The sequence below is a fragment of the Thunnus thynnus genome, chromosome 22 (genome assembly GCF_963924715.1).
Source record: "Thunnus thynnus chromosome 22, fThuThy2.1, whole genome shotgun sequence".
Lineage (NCBI taxonomy): Eukaryota > Metazoa > Chordata > Actinopteri > Scombriformes > Scombridae > Thunnus > Thunnus thynnus.
Window position 1 is genome coordinate 17,076,972 of NC_089538.1, and position 21,685 is coordinate 17,098,656.

Below are 21,685 nucleotides of genomic sequence, written 5' to 3' on the forward strand. Positions count from 1 at the left end.
AGGGCGTTAAGGAGGAACAACACACGCTGGCAGGTTGGAGGGGCCCCCGCAGATTGATGTGCGTGTGAAACCAGTTGGGCTAAATATTGCGCAGCGCTGGGTTTATTGTGCGGTACGTCCCTGCTGCAGATTCATGTGTCTGCGCCCGACCTGGGGACACTCATCTGAACATACGGTAAATTTAACTCCCGTCAAAACAAAGTTAAAAGGAGAGCTTTGAATGGTGGGCTGACAAGATGCCCTTTTCACTTTCTTTGGACTAAAAAACTATTAGACTGCTCCTATAGAGACACAGACTCTAACTCTATAGGGAGTTTGTTATATTGGTTTGTGTGCTGTTGCTTCATCCCAGTATTATTAGATTCAGAGTGCAGCACATAGCCTTCTGTCCATTTTCAAATGATACTTATTGATACAATTCGCATAATTAGATTTTCCTACCTTCATGTCAACAACAAAATTCATCCCACCATCCCAGGGCAAGTTTCTCAGTATAATGGTTGTTACTTGTTACTGGTCATCCTGTGCTGTACCATTCACAGCAGGACCAAGTGTACTCGCCTTCACAGCATCAAGTTCCCCTGCTTGCAGGCGGACATGGCACAGCCTCACACAGATGCGCCGACATTATCCATTCACTGCGTACTGGCCAACGCAAAGCTGAAGGAGCCAAACAGCACGAGAAAAGAGCTCAGTTTTTTCTCCCCCCCCTACCACCCCTCTCTTTCTTTGATTTGTAAATACCTCCGTTTCAGTGAAACAACTTCCAGGCTTGTATCTTATAACCATCAAACATTTACATGAGAAAGTTGACAAAGGCTGAAACAGTGGAGGAGGCCCTCGCAACAAAGAGGCCCATTTATCGCGTACAGTCAGGGAGAGACACGGAGAGGGAGGGTAGGAGGAGAAGCTGGGAGGAGAGTTGAATTAATGAATTAAAAATGTCGTGAAAACAGCGGCCGTCTGAATACTTTTGGGTTTATATAGAGAGGCGTGCAGGAGGGGGGGGGGGGGGGGGGGGTCCTGGAGGAGTGGACACTGCTTCTTTAACTTCTCTCTGTCCGGACACACAGGGCTCCCTCTCTGCCTCAGATGCAAGAAGAAATGCAAACTGTGCTCATCTGATTACATAATGACCCAGTAACTGTGAGCTGGAACCGGCACCACCAGTAGGCTACCAGTGTGCTGGGAGGCATTCACAGACTGCTGCCTCCTCCTCCTCATCATCCATTCCTCTCATCTGACGAATTGCATGCTTTTATTTAGAGTTTTTCTTTTCTTTTCTTTTTTCTTTCTTTTTTTTTTTTTTTTTAAATTAGAGGATGCCAACGACATACAGGAGGAGGACTCCAGAAGAAAAAACACACAAACAATGTGATGTCAAAGAGAGAGGTGATGTAAAAACATGCGCGTGACGGAGCTGTCAACAAGTGCGCGTCGTTCAAAACCGTGAAGTGAAAAGTTGAACTGTCTTTTTCACGTGTCTGCTGGACAGTGAAATTAATTAAATCTGCAAGTTTTCGAGCTGTGACTGCAAAGTGAACGTCTGTTAAGTCAACAGGGAGGTAAGAAAGACACACATTTAAAAAAAAACAAACTGTGTTTCATCTTTGTGTTTTGTGTTTCTTCTATTACAAGTATTACAAAAAACAGTCATTTTTCATGTTTAGTTAAACTGCACAGTTTTTGATGCAATTAAAATATAATAGTGCTTCTTATTCACTTACAAACTAACTCACTTACTCACCATACAGCTGTGTTATGGTCATTAGTTTAGCTCAGTGCTGTACATGCTGCAACTGACAATTACTTATCTGTTGTAGTCAGCAATAAAGCCTAACCTTATCTGTTCTGATTTTATCTTCTCTTTTATTTCCTGTTTTGTTATTTTCATATGATACTGTACCATGATGTTCCTATATATAACACCCCCACGATGCACTAGTTTTTGTGTAATTACTGAGATATTTACTAGATCTCTTGTAAGTGTGCATCGAGGAAACACACTGTATATCCTACAACTGGCTTGAGGTTAACTCTCATATTCCAAGAGGTGTTAGGTCTGGTTTCATCTATGTTGTTGTGTTTATAGCGTGGGGGGATACGAGTACTGCGTACAGTATGACTGCTACCAAGAATTAAGTAGGTCTACATCATTGCATGACAATGGTTCCAGTAACAGAAAACAAAAAAACAAACAAACAAACAAACAAAAACAAAACATAGCAACTGCGTTTTGTGGTCCAAGATCACTCAGCGGTAGATGAAAAGATCAGCTAACAGAAGTCCCCGCATCCTGCACCTGTCCTGCATGAATACCCTGATTTGCTAAATACGGTTTTCCTATCAGATTATCATAGTAGTGCAACCAACTTCTGCTGCAGCTGCATGACAAATAGCTCAGCAATTGAAACGACTGTCTTCATTGTAATGGAAAAGATAATGAAGAGTTGCACGAAACGCAGAGGAAAGAAACAGGCAACATGCAGTCGAAACAAATCCCATCTTCTCATTGAGGAATCAGCACCACAACAGTAAAAAAAACAAAACAGTCAGATTTACAGCAGAGAGACAGGTTATTGGATACTACTGACTTGGAAGTAGATGGTAAAAGTCAACCCTAAATTATTGCCTTGTGGCCAGCAGCTGCTCTCCATTGTTAAATTAAGGTCGTAACTCTGCTACTAATTCTGGGCCAAGGAAGTGGAGGCGAGGGAAGTGTTAGGGAAGTATTCAATTCTGGGCACAGGCACACTGAGACGCACAGTATGCCAGACCACTACAGCTACTGGTCACATTTACTCCCTGTTGCTAAAATCCAGATTATGTTATTACTATGTAGATCAGCCCTGATGCACTTACACTGAATGCACTGCATGCATAATTATGTTTGCTGCCTTGATGACATTTTTCTTTCAAATATTAGACTGTACAGAGGAAGAAGTTATACTTGAGAAATTTGTTTAAACAACTGGCAACCCAAGACTTGTTCTCATTTTGAGGTTTCGTATTGATGCCACATTACCAATTTATAAATGTTGCAGAAACCATTTGAAACCATGAAAAAGCCACAACTAGCTACAACTTATTAAATCTTATACTGTAAAGCATTTATAATTGGTGTAAAAGTGTTTCCTGGATATTTCTGCTGGTTTGCAATAAAGTTGGAACATTATTATCTGTATTTGGTTATTTAATTCTTTAGTGATTCAACATATACCCAGTTTAGTAGTGTTAACATTTGCTGTATTTGCTGTTGTCAAGTGATTTTTTTTTCTAGGAAGATCCTCTAGTTTTTAGGTTTTAAGGCCACCAGGGGACTTAGAGGGGCCTTCATAGGGTCCTCATAAGTCCTGAGTTGAAATGATCAAAAGTATATGTACATTAGTTCCCCAGAAGAAGACATGATGAGAAAATATAGAGGAAGAATTACCACTGAACCATGATGTCTATGGGAAGATATAGTGACTAAATGTTTATTTGTAGGTTTGTTTTTGGTGTGTTTATGTTTATCACTCTTGTATTTCTAGTTATGATTGATGAGTTCCAGGTTTAAAGGATGAATTCACAATTTTTCAAGTCTTTCTTAAAAAAATAGTCAGGTGTGATTTGTTTTTATTTTTTGGTGGGCCCACATCCAGATTTATGACTTTTAGGAGGACACCTATATGCTCTGTTCGTGTTTTCAACAGCTGCCGTCACCATGACAACCATGACACACTCCCCTGAAAGTCACCACATAACACGGTCACTGGTTAAGGTGTTAACCACTGACTGCGTTAACTTCCATCTTTCAGCAGAACGCGTTGTGGTTGCTCATAGTGATGACAGCTGGCTCCTATCAGATTTATCGATTTTACTTTAGTTAATCAATCAATTTGTTTATTATCTACGCCAACCATTTTACGCAAGTTAAACTGTGCTCAGCAAGAAGCCTTCACCTGGTAAAGTTTCTTATAATGTGGAAAACAAAACGTAGCCTTCAATTGGAAAGTAGCCCATATTCTGCCAATTAACCTGCTTTGTCATTGTGTACGCACTAAAAGTAGAGTTTGTGGCTAAATATTGTGTAAACTGTGTGGTCAGACAGCCACTATTCACCCTGTTTGACCAGCCACTGGGTTTGACCCCTCTGTTTAACTTGAGACCATCAGTGTGGATACCGCAACGAGATTCAGCGTTTCATCTCAAGCAAGGACATTTAAAAAGATTAATTTCATGGAAATAAGTGAGGAAATGTTATGGCTTGTTGTTGGCAACACAATTTAATTTATACATAAAGACCAGATGAATATATACTGTGTTCAACATAAGATAATTTAAGACTTTTAAGAGGACACCTAAATGTTCTGTCACCACATAACACGGTCACTGGTTAAACCGAAACACCAGTGGGCATGCTAACCTCAGCTAGCCGCTGTAACTTTCCACTCTGGCATCGCACGCCGACAAAAACTGAATAACAGTTAGTAACCGTCGCGAACTGAAAGACGTTTTTGCAAGGAAGGAGGACTATGGATTTTGCCTCCATCACTTACATTGAAAGTGAATTATGAAGTGATCTCTTAATGACCAGTATGAACAGGAGGAATGATTACAGCAAGAAAAACATGTGTCCATGTTCATTTGGACACCTGACTGTAGTTTTAGGACAGACTTAAAAAAATGTGAACCTGTCCTTTAAGCTTACATTACAGAACATATATTCCTCTGTAGGCTGATCGAATTGTACCAGCTGGGCTTGTGAAACCTTTTCAAAACCTGTAGGAGAAATCTTAAGAATATATGTCAGTAAAGACAAAAACAAGGCTGTTTTCTCTGTAGCCTTACCTACACCTGACAGTGTATCTATACACAAAACACTGCCAAAGAAGAGGCTCTCTCTTAATGAGATTGTCTGAAATCATTCACCGTCTGAAGAGACAATGACACAACAGCAGCTCATTTGTATGGCAGTGTGCGGTGCTTAGTTTGGCTGCAGTAAGTCCGTGCTTTTAACATCTTGTGTTGGCTGCGCAGATGCCTTCTTGGCATGGCTTGTGTTGATGTTTAGACAGTCCTTTCAGTCCGGTGCAGAGGCTGCCATGGTGTGGACAGTGGTCACAGCCATTCAAGTTGTGTTGTATTGAGTCTTTTCAGTGAGGTGTACTGGCTTCTTGGGGGTTCTTTATGGATGTGGACACTGGACAGGGGCACTGTGTGGAAGGGATTACTCTCTACTCTGGAATACTAATGACTGTCTTTTGTCACCGATCTGTTTCTTCCTCCTTCACTCCACATACCCCTTCCTCTTTTCTCTCTCCTTCATCATCCATTCCTCTCCCTCTTCCTCTTTCACTCCTTTTGTCACCCGATGCTCAATTCTCTCTCAATCCTCCCCTCAAAACCAATTATTCTCTCTCTTCTTCCCCCCCCCCCCCCGGGTCTCTGCCCCCTCACAATGTCAAGCACCACATACTCATACATGATCAAACACAGTCACAAACACACACACACACACACACAGCACTTGCACACACTTCGACGCTCCGTCCCGCTCTCCTCTCCCCGTCTAACGTGCTCTCTCTTTCACTCACTCGCTCACCCAGTCGTATTTTTCAATGGTGGCTTTTGTCCCTTTCATCTCCTCGAAAACAAAGGATTCTTGTGCACACAGGACAGAGGGAAGGAGAGGGATGGAGAGCCGGACGGAGAGGAAGAGATCCTAACCTTGAGTGTGGTCGTCCAATGAGTGGAAAAAGTCATATTTCAAGAGAGGGAAACCAGTGAGAGCAATACACTTGTTTTGGCTCTAGTAACACAGTTTTATACATTTAGCACACTTAAAGGGAACAACAAATGGTTTTACTGTAGTTTCACTGCTTTCATCAACTACGCTTCCAGATGCAGCAGGCAGGTCTTTTCAGTGAAAAAGCTCAATAAAATCCACTGTACGCTACCTGCCCATCACCAAAGGACAGACAGTCAAAGTTTTCCACTAGCTGGTGAAAATAATGAAGCATTTAGCAGCTACAGTCCAAGATATTTCCCTCAGGAGTTTGTGGAGACTAAAACAGAGATAAAAGGAGAGTGAACGATGAGCAATAGCAGGCTGCGTAGTGAAAGCAGCATGTTAGTAGAGCAGCAGCAGCAGTTTCAGTACTCTGTCTGTGTCTATACCACAGACTGTATATAAAGCGACATGTATATATATTTATAGCAAGGTGTGATGTCGCTCATTGGTTTGCATTGGAGCTGGTTTGAAGCTCATAGTTGCAGCTTAATTGGCAGACAGTATCTAGTGGCTGTCGATGGCATTGCACTTTAAGCTACTTCTGCATTCGCTTTAGCCTCAAGTCGTGGTAGTATAAACAGGATGTGTACAATTGCACATAAAACAGAGGAAAATAGACCTGCTGTGCTGCCCCCAAGTGGCCAAAAAATCAATCGTTACAGCTTTAAAGAGCAGGAAGAAATGGGCTAAGGAGTGCAATAGACAGGGTAGGGAAATTGGAAAGTATGAGAGATGGATTAACATATTGTTGGATGTGATGTTTTCATGGAAAATATTGACAAAAAGGAAAATATAGAATAATGCCAGCCTTAGCCTTTAAATAGTTAATGATGAAATTAATATAATGTATGAGCAAATGCTGTCTGCTGTGTGTTGTGTGTAAGGGCCTGGTTTTGCAAAACTTTCCTTCGCACAATAAACGGTATTGTATTACGCTCTCACTGTTTAGAAAGGTCTATATGTTCAATACACGGGTGTGTGTTTACTGTATGTGTAGGCAGGAGCTCTGTAAGGTTCAGAGTTCAGCTGGAGATGGACACGGCCAATCACATGCACCTCCTCTTGACCCCGCCTCCCTCTCCTCTCTCCCCCTCTACATCTTAGTATTCAGAGCACAGACATCAACACAGATCTCTATTCATTCACTCAGTGTGAGCTCCGGCATGGAGAGAGGAGAGAGAAGGGGTCAGAAAGGACAGGAAAGGACAGAGCGTATCAGATCGCCTCAATTCTTAGGCTTTTGTTTGTGTTGTTTTGTTTTTGGTTTTGTTATATTTGCTCCGGAAAGCAGAGGCAGTTTGAGACAAAAGGGCCATTTAGTTAATAGTGAGTGAGAGCAAGAGAGAAGAAAAGAAAAAGAAGGATGTGGAGGAAGAGAAACTACAGCCCAGATGAGGGTAAAAGTGTTCGGCGTGCACACGGGACGACCCATAGAGCCTCAATAAGTGTCCATGGCACCCGGGGCTGGAGCGGGGACTTCTCATTCAGTCAATATACTGGTGACACAATAAGATCCATAGACAATGAGACCGATCCATCGCATGACACATCCTTTCTTTGACAAAGGCACTCACTTAACACTTGACAATGACAAGCACTTAGCTTGAATGATGAAAGTTTAGTTGCATGGGAATGATAAGTCGGACATATTTAACATCAAGAATGGGGTTTGATGGTATTTTAACAAATTTAAATTCAATATCAAACCGAATTTGAATCCGTTTGAATGCCGTATTGAATCTTAGTGGGTTCATCTTCCAATATTTGCAAGTTACTAAAGGCTAAAATAACCAAAACTCATGTTTAACCCTTCTTGGTGGCTGAGAATCTAGAAATACTACAGTTTTTAATAGCAGCCTAATTAATGTTCACAACCTGAAAATGAGATGAGCAGCATAATATAAAATGTTAATTATATGTATCTGACAGCTATATCCTACTGTGGTTCAGTAGCTACTTACTCCAAATACTGAAGGCCCTGATTCAGAACTATTTAATTTAATTTATTTATTTATAAGGACAACACACATTAATCAACGCTTCTGTAAAATATGCCAGCGTTAGCCAGCTGGCTAATTTTCAACCTATAATACCAAACCTATAAAGTGATAAAATTTACAGAACAAAGACAACAAGACACAATAAACACAGCAACGGCAACAGCAACAAAACAATAATCCTCAAGACAGAACAGAAGCCATGCAGAGCAACAGGAAACCGCAAAACATCAGCACATTAATACAGAGACAACAAACACCAATTAGGCACATATAGTCTTGCAAGCGAACACAAAGCAACAAAACACTTGTTAATCTTGATAAAATGTTACAAGATGCAATCATGGATTAGTAAAATGGTAATATATACCAAACAAATAGGATAATAAAATAAAATAGGAGATATTCCGTGCATACCATAGCTATAATAAAATGAGCAATGTACTATGTAGATTAGAAAAGTTCACGTCTGACTTTTCAGAAGCCGGGCCTTGAGACTTTATGTGAAGGCGTGGTAGGTGTTACAGTTTCGTAATTCGTATATTTTCGGTTTGCACAATTAAAGGCTGCAAATGAATCAGTGTGCTCTAGTTCCTTATGTTTAGTTGTAAGTTAGTTAGTTACTTCAGTTTGTAAGGTGCGCCATCATTGAGAAAACAGAAAAAACAAAGTTGATCAGGTAAAAAAATTAATTGGGAGATTCTTACATTGATATGAGCTGATCAGCTATATCATCATCAGAGAAGAGTCACCGTTCTATGAAACTACAAAGACACACAAAGTGGTGTAACAGAGAGTCTTCTGAATCACAAACAGTCTTTGTCTGAACACAGACATAAGCTGCAGAGAGCACATTAAGCAGAGACTCATTATTGAATTAACATTAATTAGCAACATCTGATCTAATCTGCCTCCAGTGATGATCGTCAGTGTAACCAGCAACAGTGTCGATCAGCTAAAAATGAGAGGCCTGCTACCTATATGTTTTCCATTGCTTTTCGCTAATGAAAATGAGTGAGGAGAGATAAAATGTTTGATAAGAAATTCACTGGTGTCATAACTTAAAAAATCTGGGTATTTCGCCAAAATGGAACCAGCTATTGGGACCCATTCCCGAGTATATGAACACCCGAACATTACACCCATGGGCATCAACAAGCTGCTAAAATTGCTCTTCAGTAAGTGCCTCCAAAAGATTTTGGAACCCGGCTGCAGGGATTTGTTCCCATTCGGCTACAAGATCATTAGTGAGGTTGGGCACCGATGTTGGGCGATAAGGCACGGCTCTCAGTTGGCGTTCCAATTCATCACAAAGGTGTTGGCTGTCAACAGGCAAACAGGAAACTGTTGCCACAAAGTTGGAAGCACACTGTTGTCTAAAATATCATTTGATGCTGTAGCATTAAGAGTTACCTTAACTGGAACTGAGGGAACAAACCATAGAAAACAGCCACAAACCATAAGTACACAAAATGCAGTGAACACCTCAGTACACTAAGTTTAGCTATATAGTGTAAGTAATTCTTTTGGTATAGTTCTCTGAGGTTAATAACTTCCTGGAAGCCAGATCTGACAAAAAAATGCACAGAAATGCTAATTATTGCTTTCAACTGCTATTTACTACCTCTATTATTGAAACAATAACAAAGCTAAAACTATACTATACTAAAATATACTATCCCTTTAGTTAAAACAAGCTACTCTTTATGATTGGACTACATGTCTGCTTTTCACTTGTGCTTAAAAAAATGCTAAATGTAGGTCTTTATTCAAATAAAAACAGGCAAAAACAGCTTTTAGCAAATTGGACTAGGGTGATCTAACACCAGAAGGGGATCCCAGAACCTTTGATTTAAGTTTAAAGACTTCTTTTCTTGTTTTCTTTCGTTTGGAATAAGAAACACTAGTGTTTCCTCATCTTGATTCAGTAGCTGTGTTGTGTAACCGACACGTGAATGAGCCAGCACCATCACACTTTTAATGTGAAAGAGCAGCTGTGCCTTCATGCTGAAAGGGGGCTTTTATTTTGGCAAGGCCAGCTGCCTCCAGTGAAAAGAGAAGGGGGCTTAAATGGACCACCGTGGACAGCCACAACACTGTCCAGTTAGAAAATGTGCTTGGTGTGTCACGTTTCTAATCCCCTTCTTCTTCTTCTTCTCTGGCCCTCGTCATCTCCCTCTAATCCTAAATGTTCTGCTCTGTCATTTTTCTCATTCATGTGGTCATCAAATGTTCTTACTTTTCTTCTTTTTCACACATCTTGCACCTTTTCTGCTGGTCTCACCTGCTGTTCACATCATCTTACTGCCAATGCCCTTTTTTCCCTCAGATATTGCCTGTCTTTGTCTTTTCCTTCTTGCTCCCCTTACCTCCTGATGACTCCTCTTTCTGTCTCCAGCCTCCTGTAGAGTCAGCTATGACCTCGGCCACTCCCCCCTCCTCAGAAGGCTCCTCTCCTCAGAAAGTCTGCCACTCCCAGACACAGACTGACATCACCAAACCCCTGCTGGGTTCCACAGCGGGGACTGGAAGTACTGGTGCAGGTGGAGGAACAGGAGCAGGAGGGGTCAGCGCTCTCCGGAGGAGGCGCCGTGTCCTCTCCAAAGATGGACGAAGCAATGTACGCATTGAGCACGTAAGCGGGCGAGGGGCGCTGTACCTCCGTGACCTCTGGACGACTTTTCTGGACATGCAATGGCGTTACAAGTTGTTCCTGTTCTCTGCCACCTTTGCTGGGACCTGGTTCCTATTTGGAGTGCTTTGGTACCTGGTGGCAATGGTGCATGGAGACTTACTGGGTAGGAAGGAGGGATGGGTGGAGGATGATAGAGATCTGTATTGCACAGACAGTGGAAAATAGTTAAAAAGTCTATGAAAGGTGTCACTTATTAACTGTATTAACCTCTAATAGCAACCAGTAGAGCATATGCACAGCTTGTCCTCACCCCTCTCTTCCCCTCAAGCAACAATGGCCTGTGATTAACACAAAAACTCACGTTTTCGCAATAGAGACATGGAAGCACACAAGTACTTTTTTGTATAAACGATAAAGAAAGACACATTGGAATACAGTTTTGCATTGTAGTAAGAGCATGAGAAAGCCCTGGCAGAACACTGAGAGAGGGAACAAAATGTTCTTGCATAATTTGTTTACACCAAACCCTGATCTTCTCTTCTTCCTCCAGAGTTTGACCCCCCCTCCAACCACACGCCATGTGTAATGGAGGTGAAGACCCTGACAGGAGCCTTCCTCTTCTCTCTGGAGTCCCAGACCACAATAGGCTATGGTTTCCGGTGCATAACTGAAGAGTGTCCTGTCGCAATTGTCCTACTCATCTTTCAGCTGGTCATCACCATGGTGATGGAGATCTTCATCACCGGCACCTTCCTTGCAAAGGTAGAAATTATTGTCTAACCAATGAACAATGTGTCTTATACATTTGATGTATAAACTACTGTATGAACTCAGTATGAACTATAAAACTGATGAAAGCATCAATAAGAAATGTCAAAGGAAGAATCTCCTTTACCATTAATAAAAAACTAAACATATTTTGTCATTTGATTATGGTTTATTTTATGTAGGTATAGTATTTTTTAATATGTAGCTTTATATTGCAATAATTTACATAGACTACAATGTTGGGCCAGTGCACTGAACATGTTTCTTTCACATAAAAAATTATCCTTCTCACTTCATCCACGCATACAGGTATCAATAGCTTCGACTCACCTCCTGGTTATCAGTTATGATTACAGATTCTCACCGCCCTCCCATCTTATCTATCAAAAGCGTGTTTATCTCAACAGCTTTCTCCTCACATCATCTAAAAACCTTTCTTTTATCTATATGCACCGGTACTTTCTCCCATCGCTCCGCTCTTCTATTCTGAACACTTATCTTAGAATAGATAAGTGAGAAAGAGGAGATCAAAAGCACTTGATGAGTTTACAATATGTCGTACCAGGAAATGTTGTATACTGCATGCATTTTTACCTTTTTTTTTTTTTAAACCTTTTTTCTTTTAACCTTGTTCTTTTCTACTTTTGCAGGTTGCTCGTCCAAAAAAGAGAGGCGAGACGGTAAAATTTAGTCAACATGCTGTTGTGTCAAATCACGAAGGGCGGCCCTGCCTCATGATCCGAGTGGCCAACATGCGCAAAAGCCTGCTGTTAGGATGTCAGGTAAAGGGACTAAAACTGCTTTTGGACATGATTGGTTTCTACAGGATTGGAGGTGTGATTTATTTCTTTTTTATGTGCTATTCAACTTTAATTCCATTTGGAGCTCAAATGTCTGTACTTGTCCCCCATCTGCAATATTAACTACAATTCAAAATATTGTAGTTTGTTTGTGTATCTTTGAAGAGCTCTATTATTTCCATCTGTTCTGCACAGTTTGGTTAGATGCAGTCATCTAAGATGGATATTAATCCACTGACACTGACATACTGTCTTACCTGGAAGGCCATACAGTGACGAAAGGGGACAGAAAAGCTTTTATGAGAAACATAAACTCAATAAAGGTTCCACTGAAATGTCATGAACCGTACACGTAAGCATTCAATCTACACTATAGCCTTCCTTCTTGTAACTGACTGTGATGACAGTATGTTTGCACAAGGTTGCAAAAGATGTTTCTTTTATGAGTCACGTCCTGTTAATATAGACCTTTCATGTCTTTTGAGTGGTTTCTTCATTGTAATAGTGTCGCTGGTGTGAAATACAGTTAACAACAAACACACTGAAGGAACAGCTTAGAAGCACATCGCTATTGATGAAGACGTTGGCCGTTGCAGGTATTAAACCTGGGGCCTTTTGGTTACAGGATGCCTTCTCCAACCTCTTGGCTACATTTACTGACTCCATCTTGGCTCCCAGGTGACGGGGAAGTTGCTTCAGACGTCCTTGACAAAGGAGGGCGAGACGGTGCGGCTGGACCAGCGGAACGTACCTTTCCAGGTGGACACGTCCAGCGACAGCCCCTTCCTCATCATCCCACTCACCTTCTACCACATCATTGATGACAACAGCCCCCTCAGAGCCTGGGCTGCAAAAGGTAGATCACGGCTCTAATGTCAAGTTTCACAGGCAAATAAGAAACAATGCTCTTTAAAGCATATGGCTGGTGATTTTCTATATATTTCTTATTTTAAATAAATCTTGTGTGCAGAGTCAAACCAATAATAAATTGATTCTATTACAAGTATTGTGTGTGTATCCAGAGCCTGACATATTGTATTCCTCTGTGCCAAAGACCTCTGTTGTTGATCAAAAACTATTAAAATCACAACAATGAGCCATACCGTTGCACCGTTGCACTGGTTGACATGTTCATTTCGACATGTTCACGGTAGTTTGTTTAGAAACGGCTGCATATCACAACCTCTTGACTTTGTACTACACTGTAAATTTCAGTACGAAGCTACAGTGCATTCATCTGTTCCTTCAAAGAATATAACATTTAAACAACTGCCTTTCCTTTTTTCCCCCAGTTGTAGTATTTTTTTTTATAAAATAGTAGATTTCTTATCTAGAAGTGAAAGTCTTCATACGCATGAGTCTGTATGTACATCCAGTAGGTGTATTGGTATGTATGGTCATGTGCTGCGTGCTCAGCTGCCTCTAAACAGTCTAGAGTAGGGCTGGTTTGGCACTGGAGGAGAGAGTTTCTCTGGCTGGAATGTGTGTGAGAGAGATCGCCAGTGACACCCCTCATTAGAGCACAAATGCTGTACAGTCCGGGGTGCTGACACGTAGCCTGCACAGATCCACTTACAGTGGCACGGACCTCTCAGCACTGGAAGCCACATCAGTACTGACGGACTCTGATCGCTGCTTGATTTACTCTCATCTTCTGTAGGCTGCCTCTTTTTTTTCTCTTCTTGGATGGATTTGACCCTCTCAGTTTTCTGATTTCTTCCTTTCTTTTCTTTTCCTGATCTTCTCAAATTACTATTTGCCTACATGTAACTTTCATCTCTGTGTGTATTACTGGTTTTACTTGCCATTATGCTCTTTGCATTCCTTAGAAAACTCTCTTATTAATCTTGAATTTCAAGTTAAATTAGTTATATTTAAGAGATTGTGTTACAGCTCACATAATACTTTCCATAGTTCTTCAGTAATTACTGCAAGGTAGATCCCTGTCATAAATCCAATAAGTGGTATTACAAACCACAAAGGCCTCATCAGGGTGCCATTTTATTCTTGGGTAAAAGCATGTTGCAAACCTGCAACAATACAATCCTGCACAGGATAAGCAGGTATAGATAATGAGTAGATGGATGGATGCCTTTAACGAATGCTTTACTTCTTGGTCATAAATCGATGACAATACATTATTCTGTACTTATCGGTTCCCTGCACAGAGGTTTAGGGCTCCCTGCAAAGCTTCTCTTATGTTCACGCCATGTAGCATGTGTAAAGGAACATCAGCGCGGTCAGGAACATTGAATTCTGGCTTTTAGTGCAGCAGTGTGTGAATCTTCTTGGCATAATGTGACTGTGAAGAAGTGAATCAGAAGACCAGAACACTGTGAGTGGCATCATTTCAGTCTAAATCACTGAGCTACAACCATGATGTTGAACATACTGCACCACACAGACACAGACACAAACAAGCCTGACTGTGAAAATCAAACGCTGTGAGAAACACCTCTGATGACTCATTCAAAGACCTTTTTATTTCCTGGAGAGGTGAGGTGAGCAATGATAGAACTCAAAACCTTTGTTACTCAGACTTGTCTCACTAATATGATTCATTTTTGTCATTTTATCCACTCTGTTCTATTTATGGAGACAAAAAAAAGCACACACACGCAAAAGACAGATTTCTCTCATACTTGTCACCTTTTCTTTGCCTATATTAGAAATGACATCTTTTAAAATAAAATAATGCCTTAATGACCAAAAAAGACAGAAGTATCTGACCTTTTCTCTTCAAAAATGTTTATTTTTACAAAAATATGTTCAACAGCATGTAATATATCCACTTTTTAAGTCATGACTGGACAGGACACAATGTTCAAACAAGTGGACACAAAGCTTAAGTCAAGCCGATATCTGCAATAACCAAGATAAATGCCTTATATCCTCAATTTCATTGACGAAAGGGGCAGTTTTTATTCTTTTCTACACTTCACTTCAAAGGAGTTTATCTTGTTGGGAGAATTTTTCATAATGCTATAAAGCCCTTAAATCCCCTTTAAAGCCCCTTTAAATGTGTGATCTATGATTTTGGGCTATATAAATAAAACTGATTTGACGTAAATAGAATAATTTTCTATTGAATTTTTGAAACTATTGAGACAAATAAGGTGTGGATGCTGAAGTGTCAACTATCAAACAAGTCCAAAGGGGCATAGACTGGCAAGCAAAAGTCCAAAAAATGCAGGCAGTGAAAAAACTAGGGGAGCTGATGAGGGTATTAGGAGGTGTACAGGTGAGTGTGGGAACCAGATTATAGGGAATGGGAATACAGTGAAAAAAGGCTCTCCAAGCTGGTCAGTCAAAATTCTCAGAACAACCGGAAGGGAGAGGTCGGATGCAAGAAAGTGAGAGAATTTTATGTCCTCTATAAATGTATGAATACAGGCTCTCAATGACATAAAGGTCTGAAATGATAGGACTGGCTGGGAGATAAATAACAGATAAAAATGTCCCTAAAAGATCCCTGCGTAAATACAAAAAATCCCTGCATAAAAGAAGACGGAACCCTTCGCACCGCCCACAATAGGCCAACATAAAGAAATCCCTCAACCAAGTTTGTCGCAGTGCGTACAAGCAGTTGCGAAACCTGGTGTTTTTTTCCCTGGTGGGAGCGGTACTGGGTCTGGGTTAGGGTAAGGACTGTTTAGACAGATGACCGAGTCTGCATTCTGAGTGAGGCCTGTTGATGCAGGTGTGTGCTTGTTTGAGTGCATATGTCTTCAAGCGTGTCTTTTGTGTAATGTGGGTTGTGTGTTGAGGAAGGATGACTATAGTCTATGTGTTTTTTTGATCTATAAACATCTCTGAATGAAAAACTTGTGTGTGTGTGTATTGTGTGGGTGTGTACAATTTTCAGAAATGAGTGCTGTTAGTGTGTTTGTGTGTGTATGTGTGTGTGTGTGTGCGTTGTTGAGATCCGGTCAAGTGTTTTTGAAATAAAACAGTAAGTGGGGAGTTTTTGTGTTTTGGAAATTTCAGGATGTGTATGTGCTTGTTCTCAATGAGTGTGTGTTTGTGTGTCTGTGCTTAGCCACACATGACTGCCATTTACTGAATAAATCAATCTGAATTTCTTTAACTTTAAATTGACCACCGACATACAATGGGTAGATAAAACACAGTGATTCAAACACCTCATGGAAAACAACATGAGAAAACTACCAAAGCCACTGCCACTTAAGTGACTATGACTCACACAGGTGGCGAAAACAGTTGCAACACTGAATAATATTTTCATACTTAAAGCGGATCAAATGACTACGTGGGGAATGTGTCACTTGTAGTGACAAACCCCAAGAGAATTACTACCCAACTCTGCTCTCCTCTGTACACTACCTGCTCATCTGAAGGGCCATATAGTTTTTTTTCAGGAGTTGGTAGAGACCAACCAAGAAGCCTGAATATCTGAATATCTTACTTATATTCGTCAAGTGGCCAGAAACACGACTCCAAATTAATGCTAATGTTGCCCCGAGATTCAGAGGTTTATTTGATACATACACAAGCAATTATGTAGTGAAATGTAAGGTGGCATACTGTGATCAATGAACATTAATAATTAGAATAAGAGTAAAAAAATAGAATTAGAAAAAAGAAATAAAAGAAAAATGTAAAGACAAGAAATATATACTGAATATATGCATATGTACAGGTAATAAAAATGTGTATATATTGGGTGGGCATTATATTAAACTGTACATATGCCAATATTCAAATGGTCATGGCAACGCAAAGGATTCACAGGGGGCAATGTGCTAGACTTGTGGCTGCAGAGACGTTTGATGAAATAGTCTGTTGCAGCGATGGTGAGGACCCTTCATAATCTTTCTGGCTCTGGTTCTGCAGCCTTTGGGGCCACATGCAGAAAACTGTGTAGATTCATGACTAAAACTGTGTGTACGCACAAAGCCAGAAACATACATACTCATTCCTTTCATCAGATTTATAAAGCTGTGCGTATGCATGGTTCTGCTTTATGAATCTCAGTCAGTCATTCAGTCCTCATTTCCACTCCCACAATGAGCTGTAATTGGATGAAGACATGTGCTGAACCAGCTGTTTCCATATCAATGGAAATCTGCTCCACCAGTCTTTATACCTGTCAATGAAACAAATGGGAAAGAAGAAATGCAGTTTAAACTTTTGTGTTGCACCGGCGAGGTTCTCCAACAGTCAGAGGAGCTGTTATTACGCACAGCTGTACAGCTCTTTATAGTGTCCATAACATTAATTCATTACATTGACCTGTAAACCATCTCAAATGTAATCAATGATATGTTTGTAGCTAAACCGACTTTACAAGATGTGTCACAACTAAGGATAAAATAAAAAGAACTTTAACAGCAAATTAAAATTTTTACTCCCATGTAGGCTAAATTAAAAGAATGATAAAATTAATCTCACAAAAATCAACATTATGTGTGTAAATGGTTGTGTAATCGCTGTGTAAACACAAAAAAAATCAAACAATCAGTGCTGCAAGATTCTGTCTTTCATCTTATATTTCACCTCCGCCTCAACACATCACCCTCAGATCTCTTTAGAAAAACATGTGTACGCCTGGTCTGAAGAATGTGTCAGGTGCGCACATTGTCACCGCACATTCTGTGTTTATAAACACCAGTGTATGTGTGGGAAATGGTGCATGCATGGTTTTTGTGTGTATGCATCATTTATGCATCTGGTCCCTCGTGTATAAATCCTCATGCAGAGTGAAGATGTGATCTTACACTACTCTTTGTAGGGCTTTAGGGCCCTGAACAGAGTACTTCACATAGCAGTTGGTGATGCTCTGATGGTGAGACTCTGAATTTCTTAATTTGTGGTAAAGGTGTTGCCTTGCCTTTCTTGTCAAGATATCTGTGCTTTTGGAACATGTCAGATTCTCGGTTTGCTAGCATTTGCCATAACAACTTTGTAAGATGAGTCAGTCACTGTTTCTCCCCGGGTACCGCAATTAACGGTGTTCTTCAATTCAAATAATGCAGGTAACGGGAACCTGTGAGTAATCCAATGCATCATCCTCCAACAACTCATGCTATCTTGGAGCCTGTATACATGAGGAGTAGGAGGCCAGAAGTGCATAAATGTATTGATTGACAGCCATGAGTTCACACCTCTGACTTTGCCCTTCTCTGATTGGTTAGAAGGGCAAGGCTTGCCAAAAGCTTGAGGAGGGAATCTCTGCACTGCTGCCAGAGCTGTTCGATGACCTTGGGTCACACCTCTCCACATTAATGTCGAAGCATATTTCTACCATTAATATAAGAAAAAAAGATACATACTCTAGCTTTGTAGTCCTTTTTCATGAAGTGATTACTTATGTTTTTGGCTGATATGATGGATTATCATTCTCAAGCAGGTTTTCTTTTTCTTAAGTTAATGGGCTAAAACATGAAAAACTACTGGCATGTTTTTGTTTAACCTCATGTCTCTTCCGTTCTCCAGGTGGTGACTGGACAGACCCAGAGCTGTCTGACTTTGAGCTGCTGGTGATCATGAGCGCCACTGTGGAGCCGACCTCTGCTACCTGCCAGGTCCGAACATCGTACCTTCCAGATGAGATCCTCTGGGGCTACGAGTTCCCCCCCGTCGTCTCCCTGTCCCCCTCAGGAAAATACGTGGCTGATTTTGCCTTCTTTGACAAAGTTGCCAAAACCAAGACCCAGCCCCTATTCAAGCAAGCCCTACCGCCAAGCCCGCCATCGCAGGCGTCCCGTTACCACGGTAGCAAAGAAGAAGGGACAGACCCGGAGAAGATGCGACTGGAGGAGAGCTACAGAGGGGAAGAGAGGGGGCGAGAGAGGGGGCGTATCAGAGATAGCAGCCCACTGAGTGTGCGTATAAGTAATGTGTGAAGAAAGAGAGGAGACAGGAAGAGGTTGCGGAAAAGTTGATGTGAAACTACATTCTCACAACCCCCACACATACACACACAACACTCCACCTACACATATAAAAACACCTGGGTGCCCTATCACCGAACCCACCAACTATACACAGAATCAGTTGCCAATCTGCTACTGTAACCACAAGTTTGTAGAGAATATACTGATAATGTCTGTGTTTTTGAAGGCAGCACATTACAAACCCGACATGTACAAATGTAAAGTACATCGAGTTATCTATAGAGACATTTTCTTAACTTATATTTATTTTTCTTTTTGGAGAGGACTTGATCTACTGTAACTGGCAGATGCTTAAACACTGCAAAAATCTCCATCTTCTCAAGACTAATCCCTGTATATACTTGAGTTCTTAGACATTATTTTCTCAATATAAGGGTATAAATATGGAATATCTCAGTGTGTTTCCAATAGAAATCAACTTGTTCCAGGAAATTTTTATAAATGTGTGTATTATCCTGAAGCAAGAGAGACTAAGACTAGAATCAAGACACACTAGAGTCAGGAAAATCAAACTGGATTCCAGAAAATCAAACTTTAGGAGCTGAATTACAGACAAATTGACTTGATAAGAAGTCGATTTTTGCAGTGAAGTTGAAGGACTGATGTGGATGTTAATCACTGAATCGCAGTACTGTTTTTTTTCCCTTTTTAAAAAATAATTAATAAAATACCTGCAGAGGTGCCGAAAAATACTGGAAACATGTTATTTTTTTAACAAAGAATTTCAAAGGAATGTATCATATTTTATGTACCCAATAGTTTCTAACAGCTTGTTGCACCTGAAAATACGGTGCTCTTTGATATGAATGTCTTGTTTATTGGGGTAAATATTTTTAGTAATATTACTAAAAGCACTTTAACATGAAGCAAAAGTGGCATTTCAGAAAAAGGGAATAACTGAACTAACTCTGATACTTAATGCACTGTAACAAATGATTAAATCTTGTGGTTATGTTTGACGTGTGTGAGTGTGTGTATGCTTGCAAATGAGTAATTTTAGTGTATATGATTTTTATGAGTATAATAATATGGTTTGTATGAACCTTTTTGTGAACTGTATTAAATGTCATGTACAGTATGTGTATTCAATGTGCGTGTTCCTCTGTACAGAATGTATAAAATATCTTTTCCTTCATTCTTGATTTCTTTGTCCTGACATTTAATACCCTGCATTTTCAAATGCCACGTTAATTATTGTTAATGCACAATGTTGTTGCTTTGTCGCTGTCATTTTTTTCATACAGTCATGAACGTGCCTGTGGATTCTGCCAATATGTGTTTGATCAACTGCCTTTTTGTATTAGATAAGTATGTATATTAGGACAAAGAACTCATTTTTTTTCCATTTTTTTCTTTTCACATGGAAACAGGCATCAAAATTAAACCACGTTATGGTACTTGTTCAACGGAAATAATGAAATGCCTGGGTTAATGGTGACGAAAAATCCAGTTTTGTTTAATGGGTCATCTAAATATTTAAATAAAGAAAGATGAACAATAGCAAAAGAAATAAAAAGAAAGATTGCTAAAAATTTTCCTATACTTAACACTGTTTTTGTTTGAATGCCAACAAAGCATGCTATTAAAATGAGCATATATTAATTTTGTACTAATTTCCTAAAGTTCATTGCCAATGTTTTAAAAAAAAACCTATATCATCAAGTCTTGGTTTAAGGCAATCAAGGACTTGAGTTCATTTTTATCAATTCCATAACCTATTTTAATGTTGTGCTCTAGATTATGAGACTTTAGTGATACTATTAAGATGAAACTTCTTCTTTGAATGAAACTTCAGAAACCCCCAAGGAAATATTCTCAGTATCTGAAAATATATCAGTTTCAATCTGGCAAGAGGTTGTGCTTGTTTATTCTGTATAGCCTATACTGTATATGGATCACTCATAATACTGCAAGCTCATTGTTCTAACTGCTATTGTACTTTTTAAGTGCCTCTTTTAATAAAACTATTATTTACAAAATGTCTATATATCTGTGCGTGAAACAAAATAATTCCTGTTTGACTATACAGTATGAATGTTAAAAAAAGGCTGAAAATGGAAGCAAACATGACTTACAAAACATAACCTGGGCCAGCAGTCTGATCAATTCGATTCAGGCTTGACTGCTTATCCTTGGTATCCTGGATGTTCAGATCTGAATTTTGCATCAAGAATCAATTAGGATCTGAATTCGACCAGGCAAATTTAAACAGATTTTTTGACTTGACTTGAATTTGATCTTTTGATCTGAATTGAGCTTTATTGAATTTGATCAATTACATAGTGTATACAGTTTATATAGTTTTTAAAACACAATTTGAAATTGACTTTTGAAATTTTCAAAGAGGGTAATCCAAACCACACATTTACGTTTAGATGGTTTTAAGAGTGAAATATTTCTGTATTATAAATACAGTGACACAATTAGGAATTCAGTTACCTGTAAAATTTAAACCTTTATTTGATTTAATAAAAAACAGTACCTTAAATTATACAAGCTTTTAGTTGCGTTCATTTCAGATATACCAACACTGAAATGTCCAGTATCTTCAGCATTTAGTACAACTGTTTGAAAATCCCCCCTCTGTTTACCAAAATGATTCCTGTTATCAGATTCAAGTTTATACCATGCTTTGTACACATGTGACCAGCCTTAAGAGAGGATAACAAACATCCTGCCTACAAGGAATCTGTTTGGACAAGCTGAAAGCTCTGGTCTCCATATATTATCTCCATTAGCATTCGAAATGTGCTTGGGGCATTACAGAGGCCAAAGGCCATTCAATTCAATTCAAA

The 21,685-nt window shown here is 39.8% G+C and overlaps 1 protein-coding gene across 1 annotated transcript; it reads left to right on the forward strand.

Annotated features, from left to right (window-relative positions):
• The first annotated feature begins 1,019 nt into the window (after positions 1-1,019).
• Positions 1,020-20,836, forward strand: kcnj10a (potassium inwardly rectifying channel subfamily J member 10a). Its single transcript, XM_067580093.1, has 6 exons — positions 1,020-1,565; positions 10,169-10,568; positions 10,956-11,167; positions 11,824-11,955; positions 12,652-12,829; positions 18,430-20,836. The coding sequence occupies exons 2-6, from the start codon at positions 10,187-10,189 to the stop codon at positions 18,837-18,839; spliced, it is 1,314 nt and encodes a 437-aa protein (XP_067436194.1). The 5' UTR covers positions 1,020-1,565; positions 10,169-10,186; the 3' UTR covers positions 18,840-20,836.
• Positions 20,837-21,685: the final 849 nt, after the last annotated feature.

Excerpts from the sequence above, each read along its gene's own strand:
- kcnj10a (XM_067580093.1), top strand. The coding sequence starts at position 10,187 with ATGACCTCGGCCACTCCCCCCTCCTCAGAAGGCTCCTCTCCTCAGAAA. Across the intron at positions 11,956-12,651 it reads GCCTGCTGTTAGGATGTCAG|GTGACGGGGAAGTTGCTTCA; the intron begins GTAAAGGGACTA and ends CTTGGCTCCCAG. Across the intron at positions 12,830-18,429 it reads CAGAGCCTGGGCTGCAAAAG|GTGGTGACTGGACAGACCCA; the intron begins GTAGATCACGGC and ends TCCGTTCTCCAG.